This window comes from Osmerus eperlanus, chromosome 1, assembly GCF_963692335.1.
Source record: "Osmerus eperlanus chromosome 1, fOsmEpe2.1, whole genome shotgun sequence".
Classification (NCBI taxonomy): domain Eukaryota; kingdom Metazoa; phylum Chordata; class Actinopteri; order Osmeriformes; family Osmeridae; genus Osmerus; species Osmerus eperlanus.
In genome coordinates this window covers 26,686,120-26,713,307 of record NC_085018.1, presented here as the reverse complement: position 1 = coordinate 26,713,307, position 27,188 = coordinate 26,686,120, and the positions used below count along the sequence as shown (strand labels likewise).

General features: G+C 50.9%; 1 protein-coding gene across 1 annotated transcript in view; it reads left to right on the top strand.

Annotated features, from left to right (window-relative positions):
- Positions 1 to 5,536: 5,536 nt before the first annotated feature.
- Positions 5,537 to 27,188, top strand: part of LOC134029627 (ERC protein 2-like) — a 44,294-nt gene continuing 22,642 nt past the window's right edge. Inside the window, 6 exon segments of the mRNA XM_062473875.1 lie at positions 5,537 to 5,733; positions 5,735 to 6,301; positions 17,992 to 18,420; positions 19,540 to 19,614; positions 23,336 to 23,491; positions 25,129 to 25,296. Coding sequence (XP_062329859.1) covers positions 5,611 to 5,733; positions 5,735 to 6,301; positions 17,992 to 18,420; positions 19,540 to 19,614; positions 23,336 to 23,491; positions 25,129 to 25,296 — 1,518 coding nt within the window. The 5' untranslated portion in view covers positions 5,537 to 5,610.

Sequence of the window (27,188 nt, the reverse complement as noted above, 5' to 3'; positions counted from 1 at the left end):
CTGACCTGGCAGTGTCCTGGTGGATCTGACCTGGCAGTGTCTTGGTGGATCTGACCTGGCAGTGTCCTGGTGGATCTGATCTGGCAGTGTCCTGGTGGATCTGACCTGGCAGTGCCCTGGTGGATCTGACCTGGCAGTGTCCTGGTGGATCTGACCTGGCAGTGCCCTGGTGGATCTGACCTGGCAGTGTCCTGGTGGATCTGACCTGGCAGTGTCCTGGTGGATCTGACCTGGCAGTGCCCTGGTGGATCTGACCTGGCAGTGTCCTGGTGGATCTGACCTGGCAGTGTCCTGGTGGATCTGACCTGGCAGTGCCCTGGTGGATCTGACCTGGCAGTGCCCTGGTGGATCTGACCTGGCAGTGCCCTGGTGGATCTGACCTGGCAGTGCCCTGGTGGATCTGACCTGGCAGTGTCCTGGTGGATCTGACCTGGCAGTGTCCTGGTGGATCTGACCTGGCAGTGTCCTGGTGGAGGACCTGTTTCCTCCAGTACACCACCTCCATCTCTCTCTCCCTCCACCTCTCTCTCCCTCCACCTCTCTCTCCATCTCTCCCTCCAGTACACCACCTCCATCTCTCTCTCCCTCCATCTCTCTCTCCATCTCTCCCTCCAGTACACCACCTCCACCTCTCTCTCCCTCCACCTCTCTCTCCATCTCTCCCTCCAGTACACCACCTCCATCTCTCTCTCCCTCCACCTCTCTCTCCATCTCTCCCTCCAGTACACCACCTCCACCTCTCTCTCCCTCCACCTCTCTCTCCATCTCTCCCTCCAGTACACCACCTCCATCTCTCTCTCCCTCCACCTCTCTCTCCATCTCTCCCTCCAGTACACCACCTCCATCTCTCTCTCCCTCCACCTCTCTCTCCATCTCTCCCTCCAGTACACCACCTCCACCTCTCTCTCCCTCCACCTCTCTCTCCCTCCAGTACACCACCTCCATCTCTCTCTCCCTCCACCTCTCTCTCCATCTCTCCCTCCAGTACACCACCTCCACCTCTCTCTCCCTCCACCTCTCTCTCCATCTCTCCCTCCAGTACACCACCTCCATCGCTCCTTCCATCTCTACCTTCACCTCTCTCCCTCCGTCTCTCCTTCAATCTCCAAAGTTCAATTTGTTATGCTGTACGCAAACGCACATACTGTTTGTTTGGTGGAGAGGTATGTATGTGTGTGTGTGTAGGGGGGGGGGGGGGTCACACCATGGGCAAGCAGGCAGGCAAAAGAACAGTTCCGGAAGGGCTTGTGGCCATCTTGTCGTCACCCTGGCATGGGGCACAGGAGTGGCACAGATGACCACGCCATCTGCAGTTCCTCTCTCTCTCTCTCTCAACCTCATACACACCGGAATTAACTACAATGCCAGAATGGGTCCTTGGCTTGTGATAACGTCTTAGTTGTCATTACGTAAGACAAGCAAGGTGCAACACGGTCACCATGACAACCCCTGACACCGGTAGAGCCCGGAAGGAACTGAGAAACAAAGAAGGAGAACCACCTCACCCCTCACCTCCACCCTCATCCTCCTCACCCTCACCTCCACCCTCATCTTCCTCACCTCCACCCTCATCCTCCTCACCTACCACCCTCACCCTCCTCACCCTCACCTCCACCCTCATCTTCCTCACCTACCACCCTCATCCACCCTCACCTCCACCCTCACCTCCACCCTCATCCACCCTCATGTTGGAAAAATGGAAGATGTAACACATTTATCCTGTATAAGAATGATTCTGTGTTCAGTATTCCTTGGGTGCAAAGAGGCCTACCTCCAAATATGAACTCTGGGTAAACATACAAGACCCTTATCTTGGGGCTGAGGACTAGGAAGAAGGGGGTTGGTTTGGTTGTTTTAAGGAGATACTTTGTGACAAGGACTATAGGTGGAGACGCAAGGTGACCATTTGTTGACACCTATGTGAAGGAGTTTACGACCCCAGGACCGGAGATCCTGTTGTTGTGTTTCAATCAGGGTTGATGTCGTAAACACGCACACACGTAAACACGCACGCACACACGCGTGCCAGGTCTATGCAAGGAGCCAATGAAGAAGAGCCATGGGACATTTGCATGCCTTTGTCTTAACCAATGACTGTAAAGAGCGGGGCTGCTTAAATAGGTAGCTAGCACAACATGCTAGCAGACAAACGTTGTAGCACAATGGCGTGTGATGTTTTTGTCTCCTTGTGGGCCGGCCGCAAGCAATAAAACTTTCTTAAACTTGTTCACCGACTGACTGTGCAATGCTTGATAGATTAATATTTCTGACACCTCATCCACCAACCTCCACCCTCACCGCCACCCTCATCCTCCTCACCTCCACCTTCATCCACCCTCACCGCCACCCTCATCCTCCTCACCTCCACCCTTATCCTCCTCACCTCCACCCTCATCCTCCTCACCTCCACCCTCACCGCCACCCTCACCGCCACCCTCATCCTCCTCACCTCCACCCTCATCCTCCTCACCTCCACCCTCACCTCCACCCTCACCGCCACCCTCATCCTCCTCACCTCATCCTCCTCACCTCCACCCTCACCGCCACCCTCATCCTCCTCACCTCCACCCTCATCCTCCTCACCTCCACCCTCACCGCCACCCTCATCCTCCTCACCTCCACCCTCATCCTCCTCACCTCCACCCTCACCTCCACCCTCATCCTCCTCACCGCCACCCTCATCCTCCTCACCTCCACCCACATCCTCCTCACCTCCACCCTCATCCTCCTCACCTCCACCCTCATACACCCTCATCCTCCTCACCTTCACCCACATCCTCCTCACCTCCACCCTCATACACCCTCATCCACCTCACCTCCACCCTTATCTGCCCCACCATCATCCTTTAAAAACAGCCTTCCATCTTTATCTGTCTTCCTGAGCTACTCTCTGTGATGAAAACATAGATCCGCTTCTGTAAAAGGACAAGATGGACCGGATGCTATTTTTAGCTGTGAGTTGTGAGCAGCAATGTGGCTGCCATTTTGAAGTCTCCGGTGTTTAATGACCAGCAGGAGTTCAGCTCTTCCCACACCTCCCTGCTCAATGAGCCCCTGAGCTGGGACTGGATCACAGTCATTCACAAGCAGTAGGCCTACCTTGTATCAGGGGGAAATGTGTCTTTTTTGTAGCTAAAACACTTTGCTCTTGTATGTGAATATGTAGCCTGCTAGCTAGCTAGCTATATAAGAGAAGCGTAGCAGGAAAGCAATACTCATAGTTTCAATGAAAATCAGAGAAAACCTTTAATTTTACAGTGTAATTCAAGGACTATACCAGACTGTGTCATTAAGGGCTGGTTAAACCAGGTATGCTTTTTAAATCCAAGCCTAGACTAAAGAAGAAATTATTTTGAAAGGCTTACCTAGGTCGTATAAAACTAACACTGCTCTCAAACAGTGGGTTGCATGGTAGTCTGTCCTGTGTGCTCTGTATGCTTGGGGACTGGGTCAGCACTAATGCGGATGGGAGGAGGGCCTGCCTGTGGGAGGGAAGCCAGCAAGATGCTGTGAGTCCCAGTGGGTTCACTTACACATGGAATCCCTTCACGGTGACTCACCCACCCCAGAAGACTGAGCAGAGGAGCTGCCGTGTGTGTGTGTGTGTGGTGGGGGGGGATCTGTGTGTAATTTAGCCACGCCTCGCTTCGTAACTGCCATCGTTGATGCACTACTACATGCCTCGTCTAATGTTCTTTACACTGTCAGGACACTCGTGTCTCACAGCCACGCTGAAATAATCTGCTCAGCGGTGTCTAGATTGTGCTCCTGAAACAGAGAAAACAGGACCAAGAAATCCCAATGATCCATCTGTCCCCCCTGTTAACTGCGCCGGATTGAGACTGTTAGATAGTTAACTGTGCTGGATTGAGACTGTTAGATGCTAAACTGTGAAAAGCATTCGCCAGAAATCATTTTTGATGCCAACAATTTCGAACTTCTCCCTCATATGGCCATAGGTGATGAGGAATGTCTCTATTTTCCTTGGTAACCTTCCCCCTTCTCAAATTTTTTTTCGAAAATATTTTTTCAACCTTTCGCAAAAAAAACGTTTTTTTTGTAATTTTTCAACCTTTCAAACCTTTTTTCCAAAATATTTTTCAACCCCAAAAAATACTGACAACTGATAATCATTTGCATAAATATGACAGTTTTAGCTGTGGTAGGCAGATGGGGGATGTGGAGTCTTCAGTTTTTACCCTTAATGCCCATTGTAAAATCTCTGATGTGAATTCCTTAAATTAACATAATTAAATTGAAGCATTTAAGATGTTTCTGTGGAAGCTTCTGTATATTATGTGTACATTCATGATCTTGCACTTTTTAAAGAGGAGATTGTGCATGGTTGTCCATTTTAGAATTTTTAATTTACTATTATGTGACAACAGCAGTAAAACTTCCTTGGTTTCCGCTTGACAGCTTCTTCCCTATTTTTCCCAGATCTGCCGTTGTCGAGTCATTTCTCTCAGGCGTGCAGTACCATTTCTCCACCACCAGAGAACCCTTCTTGCTCTCCACCACCAGAGAACCCTGCTGCCCTCCTTCTCCACCACCAGAGAACCCTGCTGCCCTCCTTCTCCACCACCAGAGAACCCTGCTGCCCTCCTTCTCCACCACCAGAGAACCCTGCTGCCCTCCTTCTCCTCCACCAGAGAACCCTGCTGCCCTCCTTCTCCTCCACCAGAGAACCCTGCTGCCCTCCTTCTCCTCCACCAGAGAACCCTGCTGCCCTCCTTCTCCTCCACCAGAGAACCCTGCTGCCCTCCTTCTCCTCCACCAGAGAACCCTGCTGCCCTCCTTCTCCTCCACCAGAGAACCCTGCTGCCCTCCTTCTCCTCCACCAGAGAACCCTGCTGCCCTCCTTCTCCACCACCAGAGAACCCTGCTGCCCTCCTTCTCCACCACCAGAGAACCCTGCTGCCCTCCTTCTCCACCACCAGAGAACCCTGCTGCCCTCCTTCTCCACCACCAGAGAACCCTGCTGCCCTCCTTCTCCTCCACCAGAGAACCCTGCTGCCCTCCTTCTCCACCACCAGAGAACCCTGCTGCCCTCCTTCTCCTCCACCAGAGAACCCTGCTGCCCTCCTTCTCCACCACCAGAGAACCCTGCTGCCCTCCTTCTCCTCCACCAGAGAACCCTGCTGCCCTCCTTCTCCTCCACCAGAGAACCCTGCTGCCCTCCTTCTCCTCCACCAGAGAACCCTGCTGCCCTCCTTCTCCACCACCAGAGAACCCTGCTGCCCTCCTTCTCCACCACCAGAGAACCCTGCTGCCCTCCTTCTCCTCCACCAGAGAACCCTGCTGCCCTCCTTCTCCACCACCAGAGAACCCTGCTGCCCTCCTTCTCCTCCACCAGAGAACCCTGCTGCCCTCCTTCTCCACCACCAGAGAACCCTGCTGCCCTCCTTCTCCACCACCAGAGAACCCTGCTGCCCTCCTTCTCCTCCACCAGAGAACCCTGCTGCCCTCCTTCTCCACCACCAGAGAACCCTGCTGCCCTCCTTCTCCTCCACCAGAGAACCCTGCTGCCCTCCTTCTCCACCTTAGCGCGCCCCAGGTAAGGACGTCCCTTTCCATCCAGCCTCTCCCTCCACCCCTCCTCACCGGGACATGTACGGCAGCGCCAGAGCCGCCAGCCACATCGACAGCAGCCCCTCCCGCTCGCCACGCCTGCCTCGCTCGCCCCGCCTCGGGCACCGGAGGGTCCACAGCGGGGGGGGCGGCGGGGGCGGCGGGGGGGGGCGGCAAGACGCTCTCTATGGAGAACATCCAGTCTCTCAACGCCGCCTACGCCACCTCTGGGCCCATGTACCTGAGCGACCAGGAGGCTGTGGGCTCCACCGCCACCTACCCCAAGGGCACCGTGACCCTAGGCCGCGCCTCCAACCGGGCCATGTATGGAGGTCGGGTCACCGCCATGGGCAGCAGCCCCAACATCGCCACAGTGGAGCTGGGCCACCACCACGCCGACCTGCTCTCCTACAGCGACCTGGGCTCCCTGTCCATGCTGCAGCACCACCACCACCACCAGCAGGGGCTGCCCTCGGCACTGCTGCGGCAGGCGGTGCGGGGTGGGGGGGAGCTGCTGGAGATGCAGGCCCAGCTCAGGGACATGCAGAGGGAGAATGAGCTGCTGAGGAGAGAGCTGGACCTGAAGGACAGCAAGCTGGGCTCCTCCACCAACAGCATCAAGAGCTTCTGGAGCCCCGAGCTGAAGAAGGAGAGGGTGATGAGGAAGGAGGAGGCGGCAAGGACCTCCATCTTGAAGGAGCAGATGAGGGTCACCCACGAGGAGAACCAGGTGAGACCAAGCCAACAAGACTGCACACTCTCACCAACACTCAGTGCAGCCCGGCACACCCTGCTTGTGTCTCTCACCCTCACATAGTCCCCTGCACTCAGTCCCCTGCACTCAGTACCAGTCACACTCTCTCTCTCTGAAGGTGCCCTGGGTATGTCCTTTTGTCCAGAGGAATCGACTTTGTGCTTTGGTTTTTCATTTCATGCGGAAACCTTTCTGGAAAGAGGTGTTGGCATTCATGAATGTTTTAACACACATTCAAACGCGCTCTTAACCTCTTTCTGACTATAGCAGGTCTCTTTCAACATGAATGAACAGATATTGAGGACAGCTGTGGATATGAAATGTCCATCTGGAAGAATGTGTTCCTATGACTATGTTTAGCATTGAGAATTTTAGGTGTTTTATCGTGGTAATAACCATCAGTCAGTGTGACGAGGCAGTTTTATAGGGTTCAGTGCTGGCTACTTTCACTGATATCTCAAATATTCATCCTGACAGCTTTTTATGATTCATTTCAAAGTAACGTTTAGACTCCCACTGCATGGGGGTGCGTGAGTGTTCACATAGATCAGGAGGATGGTTGGTCATATTTGTTTCCAAATTTCAATTCTATCAGATCAGGGTTTCCTGCAGCATTTTTCAGTTAAGGCGGTCGCCTAAGCAACACACGCCTGCCGCCTTAACTACGTCGTTTTATTTTAATTTTAAAAGCGATATCCTCCGTGTTACTCTGTCCTGTTTTCTCCCTTCCATTCCAAAAAGCCAGTCTCCCTTTTCTGCAAAACGTATTAGTCTATCCCCCCCCCCCCGCCTGGTCTGACTCCAAACCCCACCCTGCCACCTTAACTAACACATTTTTTTGCGGGAAACCGTGTGTATGGTCTATTGGTGTAGAGAACATTAGAAGACTTCAAATTTGTGTTTCATGGCAAAATCAGTATGTGCTTGTCCTGAAATATGATGTCAAATGATGGTGAGCAGTTGCTGATAATATTCAGTGAGTTGAAGATGTGGGTAAGCAGTGTTTAACTTGTGTGTTGAGGTGACGCACATGGGTTGCCTATAGTGTGGTGATGTGTGTGTGTGTGTGTGTGTGTGTGTGTGTGTGTGTAAAGTCGTGGCCTCGTTAAATCACTCTCTGTGAAGAGAGGAGAAGTGGAGAAGTGCAAAGCCTGGAGAGGAATGTCAAGGACATCGTTGTCTGTCTGCTCTCCCTCCCTCCCTCCCTCCCTCCCTCCCTCCCTCCCTCTCTCTCTCTCTCTCTCTCTCTCTCTCTCTCTCTCTCTCTCTCTCTCTCTCTCTCTCTCTCTCTCTCTCTCTCTCTCTCTCTCCCTCTCTCTCTCTCTCTCTCTCTCTCTCTCTCTCTCTCTCTCTCTCTCTCTCTCTCTCTCTCTCTCTCTCTCTCTCTCTCTCTCCCCCTCCTCTCTCTCTCCCTCCTCTCTCTCTCTCCCTCTCTCCCTCCTCTCTCTCTCTCTCTCTCTCTCTCTCTCTCTCTCTCTCTCTCTCTCTCTCTCTCTCCCACTCACTCACTCACTCTATGTCTCTCTCTCTCTCTCTCTCTCTCTTACATATCTTTAGTAGTTGTCCTCTGGGCACCATATGGGATTCATCTGACATACATTCATTATCAAGTGAAGGTTGATTAGACAAGAGTAGATGTATATGTGTATGTATCCAATTAGACTGGCAAAAACTGAGAATGAAAACCCAGCTCTAGAAGCAGTGATGTCTGGGTAAGCAGAATGTCTGTATGAGAAGGCCTGTCAGCATGTGAGAAGGAAGCTGAGGCCTTGATAGCCACCTGTATGGATCTCTGTATAGCGTGTTTGTTTCATGCAGGTGTGTGTTTGCTCCTCTCACATAGCGATGCAGTCAAAATAGTGCGTGTGTGTGCCAGGTGTGTGTGCCAGGTGTGTGTGCCAGGTGTGTGTGCCTGGACAAGTGCTCCCACCCTGGATGATCTGTTATCTTTGGCTCGGCCGTGTGGGTAGAGGATATGCACACTTTCACATGCACACAGCCACACACGCTCATACACACACACAAGTGTAAACACATACACACACACACGGTCATGCTGTCTCTGATTGTCTCTCTGCATGGGGGCTTGTGCGTTCCTCTTGTGCATTAGGTCTTCGAAGCTGCCTGGCTCGAAGCAGTGAAGCCAGCCTGTAGGACTGTGTATGTGTGTGTATGTGTGTATGAGAGAGCGTGTGTGTCTTTTGTGCAGAAATTGTGTGCGTGCAAACTCTAAATGAAGCGTGCTAATCTGCTGTGTAGAGCGGCTGTGTGTACAGAAAGAAACATGGCTTGATAAAAGGCCACTGTGTCTCCAGAAGCAGGCAGTGTTAGGCGAGGAGAAAAGGGGTCACTGAAGATTAAAAGATGTGAGGAAAAGAGCTAAATTTAGGGCAAGAGTGTAGTCTGGTAAAGAGGAAGACTTTCTGGAGTAAAGGTGAAGAGAGCAGAGAGAAGCCAACCCTCTGAAACATCTTGTGCCGAAAGTGAGAAAGGATATCTGGAGACACAAAGAGCCATACAGGACATGGGAGGCAGGATCAGAGGCAGGATCAGAGGCAGGATCAGAGGCAGGATCAGCCGTTGTGGCTAAGCCATAGTCTATGTGTGTGTGTGTGTTTGCTCACTCATCTCCCACCAGCAGCGAGGCGGAGCTGTGAGGAGGCAGTGAGACGTGAGCAGGTTTAGGTTATTGAACGCCGCAGGCTCTCCCAGCGCGCCCTGGCCCAGCGCTGGCCTAACGAGGTGGACTGGAGCTGTCAGCTGCCTCTCTCCCAGGACGTGTTGGTCCCCGGCCCCCCAGCCACGGCCAGTCTCCCCTGGGAGAAAGACCCAGACAGGCTGCAGCTGTAATGGAGCGACACGGTGACTCTCTGGGAGTTTAGTGAGGTGGTCGCATTGACTGACAGAACGACTGGACATGAAGTTTGACTTGCTACTGATCAAATAGTGGTACATTGATACTTACAAAGCAGTCTAACAGACAGTTTTTTTCCCCTTGTTTGACGTGGTGCTGTCTTTGGTACTGTGTGTAGGAGTCAAGGAACAGGGAGATAGAGGCACATTCTCTTTCTAAGATGAGTCGCTGATTTTCTGGACGCTGTGGTGAAGCAGGAGACTCCAGTACTATAGGAGAGACTCCAATACTGTAGGAGAGACTCCAGTACTGTAGGAGAGACTCCAGTACTATAGGAGAGACTCCAATACTGTAGGAGAGACTCCAGTACTGTAGGAGAGACTCCAGTACTATAGGAGAGACTCCAGTACTGTAGGAGAGACTCCAGTACTGCAGGAGAGACTCCAGTACTATAGGAGAGACTCCAGTACTGTAGGAGAGACTCCAGTACTGCAGGAGAGACTCCAGTACTGTAGGAGAGACTCCAGTACTATAGGAGAGACTCCAGTACTATAGGAGAGACTCCAGTACTATAGGAGAGACTCCAGTACTGTAGGAGAGACTCCAGTACTATAGGAGAGACTCCAGTACTATAGGAGAGACTCCAATACTATAGGAGAGACTCCAGTACTATAGGAGAGACTCCAATACTGTAGGAGAGACTCCAGTACTATAGGAGAGACTCCAGTACTGTAGGAGAGACTCCAGTACTGTAGGAGAGACTCCAGTACTATAGGAGAGACTCCAGTACTGTAGGAGAGACTCCAGTACTGCAGGAGAGACTCCAGTACTATAGGAGAGACTCCAGTACTATAGGAGAGACTCCAGTACTGTAGGAGAGACTCCAGTACTATAGGAGAGACTCCAGTACTATAGGAGAGACTCCAGTACTGTAGGAGAGACTCCAGTACTGTAGGAGAGACTCCAGTACTATAGGAGAGACTCCAGTACTGTAGGAGAGACTCCAGTACTATAGGAGAGACTCCAGTACTGTAGGAGAGACTCCAGTACTGTAGGAGAGACTCCAGTACTATAGGAGAGACTCCAGTACTGTAGGAGAGACTCCAGTACTGTAGGAGACTCCAGTACTATAGGAGAGACTCCAGTACTGCAGGAGAGACTCCAGTACTGTAGGAGAGACTCCAGTACTATAGGAGAGACTCCAGTACTGCAGGAGAGATTCCAGTACTGTAGGAGAGACTCCAGTACTATAGGAGAGACTCCAGTACTATAGGAGAGACTCCTGCACTGTATGAGAGACTCCTGCACTGTAGGAGAGACTCCAGTACTGTAGGAGAGACTCCAGTACTGTAGGAGAGACTCCAGTACTATAGGAGAGACTCCAGTACTGTAGGAGAGACTCCAGTACTGCAGGAGAGACTCCAGTACTGCAGGAGAGACTCCAGTACTATAGGAGAGACTCCAGTACTGCAGGAGAGACTCCAGTACTGCAGGAGAGACTCCAGTACTATAGGAGAGACTCCAGTACTGTAGGAGAGACTCCAGTACTATAGGAGAGTCCTGCACTGTAGGAGAGACTCCGGTGCTGTAGGAGAGACTCCAGTACTATAGGAGAGACTCCTGCACTGTAGGAGAGACTCCAGTACTATAGGAGAGTCCTGCACTGTAGGAGAGACTCCGGTGCTGTAGGAGAGACTCCAGTACTATAGGAGAGACTCCAGTACTGTAGGATGTATCAGGAGAGACTACTATAGGGTGTATCAAGAGAGACTGTACTGTAGGATTTATAAGGAGAGACTGTACTGTAGGATGTAGGGTATGTGAGTCTGTCTGACTCATGAAGTTGTGACTCAAGTTTGTGTGATTGTAACCCACCAATGTTCACTGACGCACAGAAAGGGCTAAGGTACAACAGCAGGGGGGTGAGATATAGCACTGATGTAGTGAGAGAAGGAGGGAGGTGTGGAGAGAAGAGTGAGTGTGTGTAGACTGGTGGAGAGCCCTTGTCATTGTGTTGACACCTTTTAACTGCCTATGAGCCGATTTAGTGTGTGTGTGCATGTGTGACTGCCAGTCTGGGTGTTACTTTCAACAAAGGTGACATTTGTCATCAGTGCAACACAGCTCCAGTGAGCTCTGCTAGCCTGTCTGTCGTCAGAGAGACAATACATCATGTCTGAGTCACCTTCCTTCATCTGCTCCATCTGCGGCCGACCCTCCGACCAGCTCTCCAGTCTGGTGTGGGAGGTTGCCTTGTTCCTAGTCTGGTCATGGGATGATGAGACTAAATGTATGACTATTCCAACTGGATACATCGAAATACTAAACACATCTACATACTTATAGACATCTAAATACTGTTAACATCCAGTACTAATAAGCATCTACATACTGTTAACATCCAGTACTAATAAATATCTACATGCTGCCTTCAGGTCGTTTATCTCCTCATGTCTACTTTGGCCTCCTGCATCCTATTCCCACCTTACTGCTGTAATCACAGGCTGTTGCCCAACATGAAACACACATACACACACACAAAGACAAAGGAAACATCTAAAAGGTGGATTACAGTAAGGGTGGTCTGACTCAACATCTCCCACACACACAAGCGCTCTGTTTGTGAGCGTGTGCCTACGTGTGTGTGTGTGTGTGTGTGTGTGTCAGTGAGCATGTGTGTGTGTGTGTGTGTGTCAGTGAGCATGTGTGTGTGTGTTTAAGAATCAGGCACCTCAGTGGAAATGTAACTTTCCCTCAAGACAAACTCCACGTACCCCTAGAGATTGCTGAGTCACGACAGACAGACAGCAGCCCTCCATCTCCCCTCACAGACCCCTGGTCTGGGCCCTCCAGCTCCCCTCACAGACCCCTGGTCTGGGCCCTCCAGCTCCCCTCACAGACCCCTGGTCTGGGCCCTCCAGCTCCCCTCACAGACCCCTGGTCTGGGCCCTCCAGCTCCCCTCACAGACCCCTGGTCTGGGCCCTCCAGCTCCCCTCACAGACCCCTGGTCTGGGCCCTCCAGCTCCCCTCACAGACCCCTGGTCTGGGCCCTCCAGCTCCCCTCACAGACCCCTGGTCTGGGCCCTCCAGCTCTCACTGACCCCATTCAGTAGGTGGATAGGCAGATGACAGTGGGTGGAGGGGTGGATGAGGATGGAGGGGTGGATGAGGGTGGGTTGAGGGAAGGATAAGGCTTGGTTATTGAAGACTGCTGATTGTAACCCCAGTGTGCAATCATGCAGATGGAGTTATTGGACCGCTTCCCTCAACCACCATGAAAGGACAGAATATTGATCAGAGGAAGAGAGAGGAGTGAAAGAGAGAGATGGAGAGAAAGACAGATGGAGATAGAGGTAGAGAAAGAGAGAGACTGAGAGAGAGATAGAGAAACTGAGAGAGAGACTGACAGAGAGACTGAGAGAGAGAGAGTGAGAAAGAGAGGGGGAGAGAGAGATGACAGTGGGAAAAGCCAATGAGAAATGAAGAAATGTCCTCAATGATCTCCTTGCAGGGAGAGATAGAATTTCTCCTGCAGATTTTGTGTGATCCTGTCTGTGGTTCGGGGAGTTCATTGGGTGGGATGGGGAATTGGACTGAATGTATGCCATTAGAGGGAAAATACAGTTTGTTTTACACATCAACTGCACTGTAGTATGTTATATACTACTAACAGATATACAGTATAAATCTATATTAGGCCTAACTCTTCTGTATATATGTTGTGAGAGATGAGCAGAGAGATGAGCAGAGAGATGAGCAGAAGACAAAAGTAACATCTGATCCTCACCAGCAGAAACCCTCCCCCCTCCTCCCCTCCTCCCCCTCCCCCCTCCCTCCCTCCCTCCTCTCCCCCTCCCTCCCTCCCTCCCCCCCACACACCTCTTTTACCATTTCAGTATGTTTTACTTTTAGTATTTTGATCAAACAACATGACAGAGGTCTTTGTGCAGGACACTGTGTGTGAAGATGCTCTGAAGTGACAGACTGCTGCCAGGTGGTTTCAGTGCCCTGGCCTTGTGTCTTACGTAAGCCCAGAGCCCAGAGCAGCAGAACTAAGATGCTGCTCTCGCTCCAGCACTCCGCTCATCAGCGCCCTGTCTGGGGACACACTGCCCCCTGCAGGACGGGGGGACACACTGCCCCTTGCAGGACGGGGGGACACACTGCCCCCTGCAGGACGGGGGGGGACACACTGCCCCCTGCAGGACTGAGGGGGACACACTGCCCCCTGCAGGACGGGGGGACACACTGCCCCCTGCAGGACGGGGGGACACACTGCCCCCTGCAGGACGGAAGAACATACGTCATCAAATCAGATGTATTCATAAGGGGTGGGGGGAAAAATCGATTCACATTTTACATTTACATTTATGCATTTAACAGACGCTTTTATCCAAAGCGACTTCCAAGAGAGAGCTTTACAAAAGAGCATAGGTCACTGATCATAACAACGAGATAGCCCCAAACATTGCGATCAGCCAAAACATGAAGCATACATTGTCGAAAACCAAATAAGTGCCAAAGGGAAGAACCATAAGAGCATGCAGTTAAACAAGTTACAATTGAACAACATGAAACTCCCCACAAGAGTGCAAGAGTGTACCTGTAGAAAAAAACAATCAACAGTAAAATATTTTACAACGAGTACAAGAATTTGAAACCGTTACAACTAACGAACAAGAGCAACAAGTCTCTCAATACGAGTCATTGTGATCCTGGAAGAAACTATCATCAGGTCCAGCCAAGCATTCCTAAGTGCTGTTGTACTCCCGGAACAAGTGCGTCTTGAGCCTTTTCTTGAAGGTGGGGAGACAGTCAGTGTCTCTGATGGAGGTGGGGAGTTGATTCCGCCATTGGGGGGCCAGACAGGAGAAGAGCTTGTGTTGGGACCGGGCGCTCTTGAGCGGTGGGACCACCAGACGGTTGTCAGAAGAAGACCGTAGGTGGCGGGTGGGGGTGTAAGGCTGGAGGAGAGACTTGATGTAGACGGGTGCAGTCCCGTTCACCGCTCGGAAGGTCAGTACCAGAGTCTTGAATCTGATAAGGGCCGTGATGGGTAGCCAGTGGAGGGAGATGAGGAGCGGGGTAACATGGGAGCGTCTGGGTAGATTGAAGACCAGACGGGCCGCCGCGTTCTGAATCCTCTGGAGAGGGCGGGTTGCGCATGCTGGGAGACCGGCAAGCAGCGAGTTGCAGTAGTCCAACTTTGAGAGGACAAGTGCTTGGACTAGCAGCTGGGTGGAATGCTCAGACAGGTATCTCCTGATCTTCCGGATGTTGTAGAGGGTGAATCTACACGACCGGGAGACCGCAGCAATGTGGGCCGTGAGGGAGAGCTCGTCATCCATGGTCACCCCAAGGTTCCTGGCAGAGGATGAAGGGGTCACCGTCGCAGATGCCAGGGTGATTGAGAGATCGTGGGAGATGGAGGGTTTGGCCGGGATGATGAGGAGTTCTGTTTTGGCGAGGTTCAGCTGGAGGTGGTGCTCGGTCATCCAGGCGGAGATGTCTGTGAGGCAGGCCTCGATCCTAGCTGAGATCCCCGGATCAGTCGGGGGGAACGACAGGTACTGCTGCGTGTCGTCAGCATAACAGTGGTAGGAGAAGCCATGGGAGGTGATGATTGGTCCAAGCGAGGTGGTGTAGAGGGAGAAGAGGAGGGGTCCAAGGACGGAGCCCTGTGGGACACCAGTGGAGAGCTGGCGGGGGCCTGACACTTTGCCTCCCCAGGAGACCTGGTAGGATCTTCCCGACAGGTAGGATGAGATACACTGAAGTGCAGTGCCAGTGATGCCCATCTCAGAAAGTCTGGCCAGCAGGATTTGATGGTTAACTGTATCAAACGCTGCAGAAAGGTCCAGCAGAATGATGACGGATGACCTCGAAGCCGCTCTGGCAGACTAGAGGGCAGTGGTGACTGACAGGAGGGAAGTTTCTGTGGAGTGGCCAGTCTTGAAGCCCGATTGGTTGGGGTCAAGCAGGTTGTTCTGAGAGAGGAAGTTTGAGAGTTGGTTAGATACAGCGTGTTCAATTGTTTTAGAAAAGAAGGGTAGTAGTGATACTGGTCTGTAGTTATGGAGGACAGCTGGGTTAAGGGAGGGTTTTTTGAGTAGAGGGCTAACTCTGGCCTGTTTGAAGGCAGAGGGGAAAGTGCCGGAAGTAAGAGAAGAGTTAAGAACATGGAGAAGAAAAGTTATGATGGAGGGAGAGATGGTTTGAAAGAGGGTTAGGGTTAATCCTAACCCTAACCATCGGGGGTCAGATGGCTGAGTGGTTAGGGAATCGGGCTAGCAATCAGAAGGTTGCCGGATCGATTCCCGGCCATGTCAATGACGTTGTGTCCTTGGGCAAGGCACTTCACCCTACTTGCCTCGGGGAGAATGTCCCTGTACTTACTGTACTTAGGGTGGGGGAGGTGGGTTAATCGCGATTCAGTCTTTTAGCGATTCACATCGATTCACAAATGTTTAAAAAAAGTTTTTTATGTTTTTAATGTAATTTTTTTGTGCTTAAAATAAATAAATCGTGAATAGATTTTTTATCGATTCGTGACCCCAAGAATAGAATCGTGAGGTACCAAAAGCTTCCCACCCCTAGTATTCATACAGTCCTTTTTAAAAGCAATGTCACAGAGAGGATCCGGTGTTACTGGGACACCTCTAGCCCTCAGCAGTGCAGTGAGGTACAGATGTTATAGAAGGGTTCAGTGTCTCCAGGAACAGTGTCTCTCCAGGAACAGTGTCTTCAGGAACAGTCTCTCCAGGAACTGTGTCTTTCCACCAGTGATGGTTCAGAAGTGTCTCTGCCTCTTTCCACAAAGGTTTCCCCCTGAAACTGGAGATGTCCGGTTGACCTGCTGTGATCCAATACTTTCATGCATTTCAGTTTTACACCAATTTCAGGAAGGATGAATGGATGGTTGAAAGATATTTATATTTATTTTTCTCATGGGTAGAGCTTTCACCACCCATCTCTGTTACATGTGTGTATATGTGTGTGTGTGTGTGTAGGGGTGTGTGTAGGTGTGTGTAGGTGTGTGTGTGTTAGTAGGGGTGTATGTGTGTGTGTGTGTGTGTGTAGGGGTGTGTTTGTTCTGACGCTGTGTTCATTCTCTCTGTTGGCTCCGCCCTCGCTAGCTGCTGGACGCCCGCAGGACCAAGGTTTGTCTGCTATGTTTGCCTCCGCTGACGTGGCACAACATAGAGTCTCCCTCAGGGCGACGTGTGTGTGTCCCCGCCCCCCCACTCCCCCGCCAAACCCCAGGGTCCTCAGACACCTGGCTGGTTGTCCCCCCTCCCCCAACACACACACGTCCTCAGATGAGCCCAACACTACAGAGAGGTGTGTGATGTCACCAGACCCTGTACAGACACTGTTGCTTCTGACACACTCTGTCACCGCAAGTGTGTATGTACCCCTCTGTGTAATCCCCCCCTGACACTACCCCTTCTCCTGCCCCTGTCCTGCCCGTCCTGCGCCTTGTCCTCCCCCTGTCCTGCCCCTGTCCTGCCCCCTGTCCTGCCCCTTCTCCTGCCCCTGTCCTGCCCCTGTCCTGCCCCTTCTCCTGCCCCTGTCCTGCCCCTTTCCTGCCCCTGTCCTGCCCCTTCTCCTGCCCCTGTCATGCCCCTTCTCCTGCCCCTGTCATGCCCCTGTCCTGCCCCTGTCCTACCTACATTTACAACAGTAAAATATTTCACAGCGAGTACAAGAATTTGAAACCGTTACAACTAACCAACAAGAAGATTAGATTAGACTGATTAGACTTGACTAAAGTATGTGTTTTCACCTATTCAGTCCTAAACTCAAAGATGGAGGAGAGAAGTGAGTCTGCTGTTTGATGCAGGAGGAGCAGTTACAGCAGGTGCTCTCTGTTTTGATCTACCAAACACGGAGGTAGCTCTTCCCAGCCATCCCATCATCTCTGATGGCATTGTTCCTCTTGGCCTTTCCATTTAATTCCACCAGTTGGAGTAAATCTGTCCAGAGTTTCAATGGTAGACAGACATTTATAGCTTGTTTGTACAAAAATAGTTACCAGATAAACAGTCAATGGATGCTTCAGCAGACAGGACTTGTTTATTTATTTATTTTTTGCATTTTTCCACATGCTCTAGTGTGGTAAGTTTCTTTTTTTTATAAAGTATTTCCCATACTTGGTGTGTGTGTTCTGTATGTGTGTGTGTGTTCTGTATGTGTGTGTGTGTTCTGTATGTGTGTGTGTGTTCTGTATGTGTGTGTGTGTTCTGTACACCTAAACCCTTCCTCTCCACAGAGCCATGAACAGCTCCTCAGTACCCACCTCCTCTGGTTTCTGTACTGTGTTCCCCCTCTGTAGAATGGTTGTATAGCACCAGAATAGGACTGATCAGTTAACCCTGCCTCTTGGAATCAATCTAACATCCCTATGCCTCCCGCCCCCCCTTCTCCCCTCCACCTCCATCTTCCTCCCCATCCTCCCCCATCCTCCCCCTGCCCCTTCTCCCCTCCTCCCCATCCTCCCCCATCCTCCCCCTGCCCCTTCTCCCCTCCTCCCCATCCTCCCCCCATCCTCCCCCTCCTCCCCCATCTCCCCTCCTCCCCATCCTCCCCCCTGCCCCTTCTCCCCTCCTCCCCCATCCTCCCCCCTGCCCCTTCTCCCCTCCTCCCCCATCCTCCCCCCTGCCCCTTCTCCCCTCCTCCCCCCTGCCCCTCCTCCCCCATCCTCCCCCCTGCCCCTCCTCCCCCATCCTCCCCCTGCCCCTTCTCCCCTCCTCCCCCCTGCCCCTCCTCCCCCATCCTCCCCCCTGCCCCTTCTCCCCTCCTCCCCCCCAGCACCTTCAGCTCACCATCCAGGCCTTGCAGGATGAGCTGCGTACCCAGAGAGACCTGAACCACCTGCTGCAGCAGGAGAACCGGCTGGGCTCTGACCACTTCACCTCCATCGAGCTCAACGAGGACAACTTCCGCCGGCTGCAGGCGGAGCACGACCGTCAGGCCAAGGAGCTGTTCCTCCTGAGGAAGACCCTGGAGGAGATGGAGCTGAGGATTGAGACCCAGAAACAAACCCTGGGCGCCAGGGACGAGTCCATCAAGAAGCTGCTGGAGATGCTGCAGAGCAAGGGCCTGCCCCCGGGGCCTGGCCGGGGGGTGGAGGAGGAGGAGCAGGAGCGGACGAGACGCATCGCGGAGGCAGAGGCTCAGCTGGGACACCTGGAGGTCATCCTGGACCAGAAGGAGAAGGAGAACATCCACCTCCGAGAGGTACGGCCCTGTCTCCTCCCTCTGGTGAGCTACGGTCCTGTCTCCTCCCTCTGGTGAGGTACGGTCCTGTCTCCTCCCTCTGGTGAGCTACGGCCCTGTCTCCTCCCTCTGGTAAGGTACGGCCCTGTCTCCTCCCTCTGGTGAGGTACGGCCCTGTCTCCTCCCTCTGGTGAGCTACGGCCCTGTCTCCTCCCTCTGGTGAGGTACGGCCCTGTCTCCTCCCTCTGGTGAGGTACGGCCCTGTTTCCTCCCTCTGGTGAGCTACGGCCCTGTCTCCTCCCTCTGGTGAGGTACGGCCCTGTCTCCTCCCTCTGGTGAGGTACGGCCCTGTCTCCTCCCTCTGGTGAGGTACGGTCCTGTCTCCTCCCTCTGGTGAGGTACGGCCCTGTCTCCTCCCTCTGGTGAGGTACGGTCCTGTCTCCTCCCTCTGGTGAGGTACGGCCCTGTCTCCTCCCTCTGGTGAGCTACGGCCCTGTCTCCTCCCTCTGGTGAGGTACGGCCCTGTCTCCTCCCTCTGGTGAGGTACGGCCCTGTCTCCTCCCTCTGGTGAGGTACGGCCCTGTCTCCTCCCTCTGGTGAGGTACGGCCCTGTCTCCTCCCTCTGGTGAGGTACGGCCCTGTCTCCTCCCTCTGGTGAGGTACGGCCCTGTCTCCTCCCTCTGGTGTCCTGGTGTGCCGCCAGGTGTGCGGCTGTCGGATGGACACCGGTTGGCTCACTAGGAGGATCGTGTCGAGTTCTCACAGGAATTATAAATCAGAACGTAGAGTGAGATCATGAGGGGGTTGACCTCATGGCTGTGAGAGTGTAGAAATATGTTCACAAATTCTAGAATTCCCTCTCTCTGCTTCTGTCTGGCTGGAGTGTTTACTCCCGAACACTAGAGGGCGCCACTAGACTTGAGCTGTGAGAAGGTTGTAGGAGCAGTCAGCATGAGTGCATGTCTCCATGCCGTCACACCTGGGCTCTCCTCGCTCTCTGGCTGCTCTGAACCAACATCTTGACATCCGCTAAACACTTTAACACTGTCTGACTCTTCACAAGTGACTGGGTGAGACCACAGCACAGCAGTTTGTTTTGTTGCCCCCCCGTGTGACTTGAGCTCTTGTGGGTTCTCCAAGGAGCTGCACAGGAGGAACCAGCTGCACCAGGACCCAGGGAAGACCAAGGCTCTGCAGACCATCATAGAGATGAAGGTGAGAGGCACAGCAACATGACATCATAGCAACATGACATCATAGAGATGAAGGTGAAGAAGCACCATATATATATATATAAAGGGTAGATGTCTCGTCCGCGTTGCCGGACAACAGAGTCAAACGTCCGCACATGGCAGCCATCTTGCTACAGTCAACTCGCTCACCCATAACATTGTGTTGGTGCTACATGTACTTTTTAAATGACCATAACTTGCTCAATTTTCAACCGATTTTTAAACGGTTTGGTTTGTTATCAACGTCAGAGATGTCGTTATGCCACTGCATACTTATTAATAATTATGTTATTTTTTTACAAATACAATATAAGTATGCAGTGGCATAACGACATCTCTGACGTTGATAACAAACCAAACCGTTTAAAAATCGGTTGAAAATTGAGCAAGTTATGGTCATTTAAATAGTACATGTAGCACCAACACAATGTTATGGGTGAGCGAGTTGACTGTTCTGGACTAGACTCTGCTGTAAGACATCTAGTCTTTATATATATCTATGAGAGGCACAGCAACATGACATCATAGCAACATGACATCATAGAGATGAAGGTTAGAGGCACAGCAACATGACATCATAGAGGGACATGGGAGTCAGGTGGCTGAGCGCTTAGGGAATCGTGCTAGTAATCTGAAGGTTGAACGTTTTCGCCCGGCCGTGTCAAATGACGTTGTGTCCTTGGCCAAGGCACTTCACCCTACTTGCCTCGGGGGGAATGTCCCTGTACTTACTGTAAGTCGCTCTGGATAAGAGCATCTGCTAAAATGACTAAATGTAAATACAGATGAAGGTGAGAGGCACAGCAACATGACATCATAGAGATGAAGGTGACAGGCACAGCAACATCACATTTAGTTAAACCATAATTTTTTTTTTACACAATAACATTAAACTATTGTATATACATGTAGTATATATACACATGCTGTTTTATCCTAACATGGGAAAATGTGTCGAAACCTTTGACTGGTACTGTATATGGTTGTTATGTCGTGTCAACTTCAGGTGCTCCTTTGATCCTTCACTCCAGTCTTACTGGTTGTTTATTATGTTGCTTCCGGCCCGGCAGCCAGGACAGGTGTGGTAGGGTTCTGGAACGTTCTCTAGGCTACATGCTCTCAGCCTGCATTAACAGCACGATTTGGCAAGTTTGAGCAAAAGTGTCATTTCAGCCGATACAGGATTGCAATTTGAGCTTTCTGCTTGCGGTGCATGAATGTGATTGGACCAGAAGATCAACTTCAGCCAGCTAGCTAGTGATGATGTAATCGCCCATGAAGATGAAGATGGGACTTCTGATGTTGTTTTGTCAAGTTGTTTTAGTTTGTCATCGGCCCTTTCACAGAAATTGTTGACTAAATTAGCGATGATATCAAGCGTAAGAACTGCTATGTAATGACATGCTGTCATTATTTGATCATGTTTACTTCTGAATGGTATAGATAGTTATGCCAATGCATACTATCATGGGGAGTGGATGAGGGGCTCTCCAGAGGTAAATACATACATGAAAAGGGCATAATAATGTTACCAAAACACATCATATTTGGTGAAATTATGTTTTACAAAACAGCGTCACCCCTCTAATGCTAAGCCATAACTGCTGCGTTGCTCTGTCATTAATTTACACCACACATTAATGTACACCACACATGAATGCCCATCTGTAGCTGTAGAAGGTGCTGTGTGTGATGGTGATGCAGGCCAGATGGATCTCAGCGTTGTAGAGCCGCTCTGCTGTAGCAGCAGCTTCAGGTACAACCACACAACTGCCTCACTGTCCGCCTCTCATCTCCTCTGCAGAGCCATGACATCACTTCCTAAAAATAAATCATGACCTCACACCAGGCCTGACACGCACACAGCCCGTGCAGGATTGAAGCGCTGCTTGCTCGAGCGGTCTCCCAGCATCCCTCAGCACGGTCATGTGACCAGCACACCAATGGGTCCCAGCGATCAGAGCAACACCCCCACCCCCCTCTGGAGGAACTCCCTGCTCCTCTCCTTCTCCTCCTCCTCTCCTCCTTTCCTGCTCTCCTCCTCCTCTCCTCCTCTCCTGCTCTCCTCCTCCTCTCCTCCTTTCCTGCTCTCCTCCTCCTCTCCTCCTCTCCTCCTCTCCTGCTCTCCTCCTCCTCTCCTCCTCTCCTCCTTTCCTCCTCCTCTCCTCCTCTCCTGCTCTCCTCCTCCTCTCCTCCTCTCCTCCTCTCCTGCTCTCCTCCTCCTCTCCTCCTCTCCTCCTTTCCTCCTCCTCTCCTCCTCCACAGCCATGTCGATGCTGATGGCAGCATGAGTAATTCCCCCCCTCCCCCCCTCCCCTCGCTCGCTAGAGACAACATAGCGCACTGAACCTGCTTGACTGCTGCTACCATGGAAACAGGTGTGGTTGTTTATAACAGGCAGATACAGAGAGGGAAATGAAAGGGAGCCAGCCTTCCGAGATAGCGTGAGATGGACTCTGATCAGGTGGTGCACCGAACGGATGCGGATAGGAAAGTCTTCGCCCGGCTGAGGTATGATACCATCTCCTGTCGTATTGATGAGCAGCAACGCTGTCTGAGGCGGTGTTTATGGGCTGGTGGGTAAAGAGTCTGGCGAGGCAGGTGTAGACCCCCATAGCTGTGGGTGTCCCAGGACATGGGCCCCCCCACTCTGGAGCACTGTCAGGGGGACACGCTGGAGTAGCCGATCAGCCCTCCACGGCCTGTCCATCTCGCTCACGAGGGAGCGAGGCATGGGGCTTGGTATGAAAGCGAAAGAGAGACGGGGGGGTGAGGGAGGGAGGGGATATAAACAGAGAGAGAGAGGGAGGGATATTATACTATAAACAGAGAGAGAGAGAGAGAGGGATATTATACTATAAACAGAGAGAGAGAGAGAGGGATATTATACTATAAACAGAGAGAGAGAGAGAGAGCGAGAGAGAGAGAGAGGGAGGGACGAGATACAAACAGAGAGAAGGAGGGAGGGACGAGATACAAACAGAGAGAGGGAGTGAGGGACGAGATACAAACAGAGAGAGGTCCCTGTTTGCTCAGTACTCTCTGCAGGAGTAGGAGATGGACCATGGCTAATCTCGAAGACGTTGGATTATTTATTTAAAAAGCTGCAAAGTTAAGGCTGTGCGTAGCGCTGGCAGTTCAGAGAGCTTCTGTACCGATGTGTGGAGGACTAGTAGGCGTCACGTCTGGTCTCTCTGCTCCTCGTCGTGTCTCTCCCTCCTCTGGCTGGTCTCTCCTCTGGCTGGATGTCTGCTCAGTATTATCAGATGGTAATTAATCTTTGGAGAGAGAAAGATGGAGAGAGAGAGAGACTGAGGGAGAGAGAGAGACTGAGGGAGAGACTGAGGGAGAGACTGAGGGAGAGAAAGAGAGAGAGAGAGAGAGAGAGAGAGAGAGAGAGAGAAAGAGAGAGAGAGAGAGAGAGAGAGAGAGAGAGAGAGAGAGAGAGAGAGAGAGAGAGAGAGAGAGAGAGAGAGAGAGAGAGAGAGAGAGAGAAGGAGAGAGTAAGAGAGAGAGGCTTTTGATTTCATCCATGGATATTTCAGTCACTCAGGCTCACAGCTACATCCAGCAAAAAAATATTCTCTCTTTTTTTTAACTCTCTTTTACTCTCTCCTTATTTCTTGTGCTTTTGAACATGGATTGTTGTACTGGATCATGAGCTAGGCCTGATCATCTGTGTGTGTGTGTGTGTGTGTGTGTAGGATACCAAGATTGCGTCTTTGGAGCGCAACATTCGGGATCTGGAGGATGAGATCCAGATGCTGAAAGCAAGCGGTCTTCTGAACTCTGAGGACAGGGAGGAGGAACTCAAACAGATGGAGATCTACAAGAACCACTCCAAGTTCATGAAGACCAAGGTACACACACATCACACACTCACACATTCACACACATCACACACTCACCACAGACATCCAGACTTGGAGCATGGACACAGACACACGAAAAAACAACACCCGACTGACAGAGGCTCCCAGATTCACGTAGCCTAAAACGTTGCTAAAAGACTCATTATTGGCACCTCTGATGTCCAGTGACTTGACAGGGCTGACTGTCAGGCTGAAAGGAGCTAGCTTTAGCGCTAAACGACCTGCTGGCTTCAGCAGTGCTGTGCTGACAGCTATCTGAGATGATGGTTTGTTGATGCTCAGCGTTAAGCATGAGACAGTCAGGAAGAGGGAGGCCAGATTGGAACTTCAATGTGTTTTCAGATTTCTTTTATTTAGAAAACATTTGAATGTTGGCTAATCTACCCGAAACTGTGTTTTTTTAAGTGAAGGACTATCATTTTTTGATAAACGAATTAAAGAATTTTGCAAGGCACGGGAGATAACAGCACAGAAATATCATGATTAGAAACTGTGTTAAGCATGTACATAACCAGGGAACGCATCATCACTGTGTGTGTGATTGTAATTGGTTTATCCGGCTCCGCTCAACTTCAGCCGTCTCTGATTGGCTCTGCCACAGTGTTTGCTAACACAGTTACCTGACTAGGCCCGGTTAGCATGTCTAGCTCGTCTGTCTGGTCTGTGATCTTCTGTGAGTCCAGGTGTGAGATGTCTCATGTCTGCCCGGCTAGCTTCACGGCAGATTTGTCTGTTTACATCCACTCAACACCAGTTTTGTTGTCTTATATTTAGAAGCCTTTTCATCAATCATAGATCAGGGTGCTGGATAATGTATGAAGCGTACAGGGGAGCCAGTCCTGAATGCATCTTTAATGAGAGAGACAGGACTTACTCTGGGCCACAAGCGACTCTCCCCCACACTACCCCCACAGAGGCTGTTAGTCCACGGATCAACCAATCACAACCACACACACGTTGATGACCTGGTCATCCTGGTCCCTTCCCTTCCTGTCCATCCATCTACCTGGCTGTTCTGTGGCTGACCACTCACGCTGCTCATTCTTATTCTTATTTTTATATATTTGTATTTTATATTTAAATTGTTGTGTTCTTAGATTGTTTAGTTCTTAGAAATAGTTAAACTTTTGTACTTTTACTTAATTTAAATTCTGATTGTGTGATGCTGCGCCGGTCACACAGCCCTACAGGCTACCACGGCTTTACTCTGAACTGAGTTGAACTTTGAATCTCTGTGTTTCAACACCCATTGGCACTTTTCTTGATGCATGACTATGTTTAGCCTGTGTTCTGCACCTCTCTTTCACCAACCGTCTCTGGAGTAGAGGATTCCTCACTGAATCACTCCTACCAAGGTTTCTTCAATTTTTTCTCTGAGAGTTTTCCTTGTCTTCCTTGAGGGTTGAGGTTGGTTGAGGGGCAGTTTTATGAAGGTATGTGCGTATGTGAAGCCCTCTTTGACATGAAAAAGGGCGACATAAATAGATTTGAATTGATGATGCGCCCCCTAGTGTTGGTTTGTAACTTATCACAGTGTCATGTTGATATTTCTGTCCTGTTGACCCTGCTGGTCACAAACAGAATACTGTGGTGTGAGGTTGACAGTGTGCCTGTGTGTGTGACAGATCGACCAGCTGAAGCAGGAGCTGTCTAAGAAGGAGTCAGAGCTGCTGGCTCTGCAGACCAAGCTGGAAACGCTGAACAACCAGAACTCCGACTGCAAGCAGCACATCGAGGTGCTGAAGGAGTCGCTCACCGCCAAGGAGCAGCGAGCCGCCATCCTGCAGACAGAGGTAGACTCACACACACACACACACAGAGGACAGATACACACATACACAGAACAGAAACACACACACACACAGAGGACAGATACACACATACACAGAACAGAAACACACACACACACAGAGGACAGATACACACATACACAGAACAGAAACACACACACACACAGGACAGATACACACACAGAGGACAGATACACACATACACAGAACAGAAACACACACACACACAGAGGACAGATACACACATACACAGAACAGAAACACACACACACACACACACAGGACAGATACACACACAGAGGACAGATACACACACACACAGGACAGAAACACACACACAGAGGACAGATACACACATACACAGGACAGAAACACACACACACACAGAGGACAGATACACACATACACAGAACAGAAACACACACACACACACAGGACAGATACACACACACACACACACAGGACAGATACACACATACACAGAACAGAAACACACACACACACACACAGGACAGATACACACACAGAGGACAGATACACACATACACAGAACAGAAACACACACACACACAGGACAGATACACACACACACACACAGGACAGATACACACACAGAGGACAGATACACACACACACAGGACAGATACACACACAGAGGACAGATACACACATACACAGAACAGAAACACACACACACACACAGAGGACAGATACACACATACACAGAACAGAAACACACACACACACACAGGACAGATACACACACACAGGACAGATACACACACAGAGGACAGATACACACACACACAGGACAGATACACACACACAGGACAGATACACACACACAGGACAGATACACACATACACAGAACAGAAACACACACACACACAGAGGACAGATACACACATACACAGAACAGAAACACACACACACACAGGACAGATACACACACACAGGACAGATACACACACAGAGGACAGATACACACACACACAGGACAGATACACACACACAGGACAGATACACACACAGAGGACAGATACACACACACACACAGGGCAGATACACACACACACACACAGGACAGATACACACACAGAGGACAGATACACACACACACACAGGACAGATACACACACACAGGACAGATACACACACAGAGGACAGATACACACACACAGGACAGATACACACACACAGGACAGATACACAAACACAGGACAGATACACACACACAGGACAGATACACACACACAGGACAGATACACACACACACAGGACAGATACACACACACACACACAGGACAGATACACACACACACAGGACTGATACACACACACAGGACAGATACACACACACAGGACAGATACATACACACACACACAGGACAGATACACACACACAGGACAGATACACACATACACGTGCATACACACCAGGCCTCGTTTGGCCTCCAAGCAGGCTGAGTGTTCAACTAAGGAACAGGTGTTCAACTAAGGAACAGGTGTTCAACTAAGGAACAGGTGTTCAACTAAGGAACAGGTGTTCAACTAAGGAACAGGTGTTCAACTAAGGAACAAGTGTTCAACTAAGGAACAGGTGTTCAACTAAGGAACAGGTGTTCAACTAAGGAACAGGTGTTCAACTAAGGAACAGGTGTTCAACTAAGGAACAGGTGTTCTGAGTGTTCAGGTGTTCAGGTGTTCAGGTGTTCTGAGTGTTCAGGTGTTCAGGTGTTCAGGTGTTCAGGTGTTCTGTCTCCAACGTGAGTCTCTCTCTTCAAGCTCTATTATTCGTGTGTTTGTGCACGTGTGTGTGTGTCTCTATTTACATTTACTCATTTAGGAGACGCTTTTATCCAAAGCGACTTACAAGAGAGAGCTTTACAAAAGT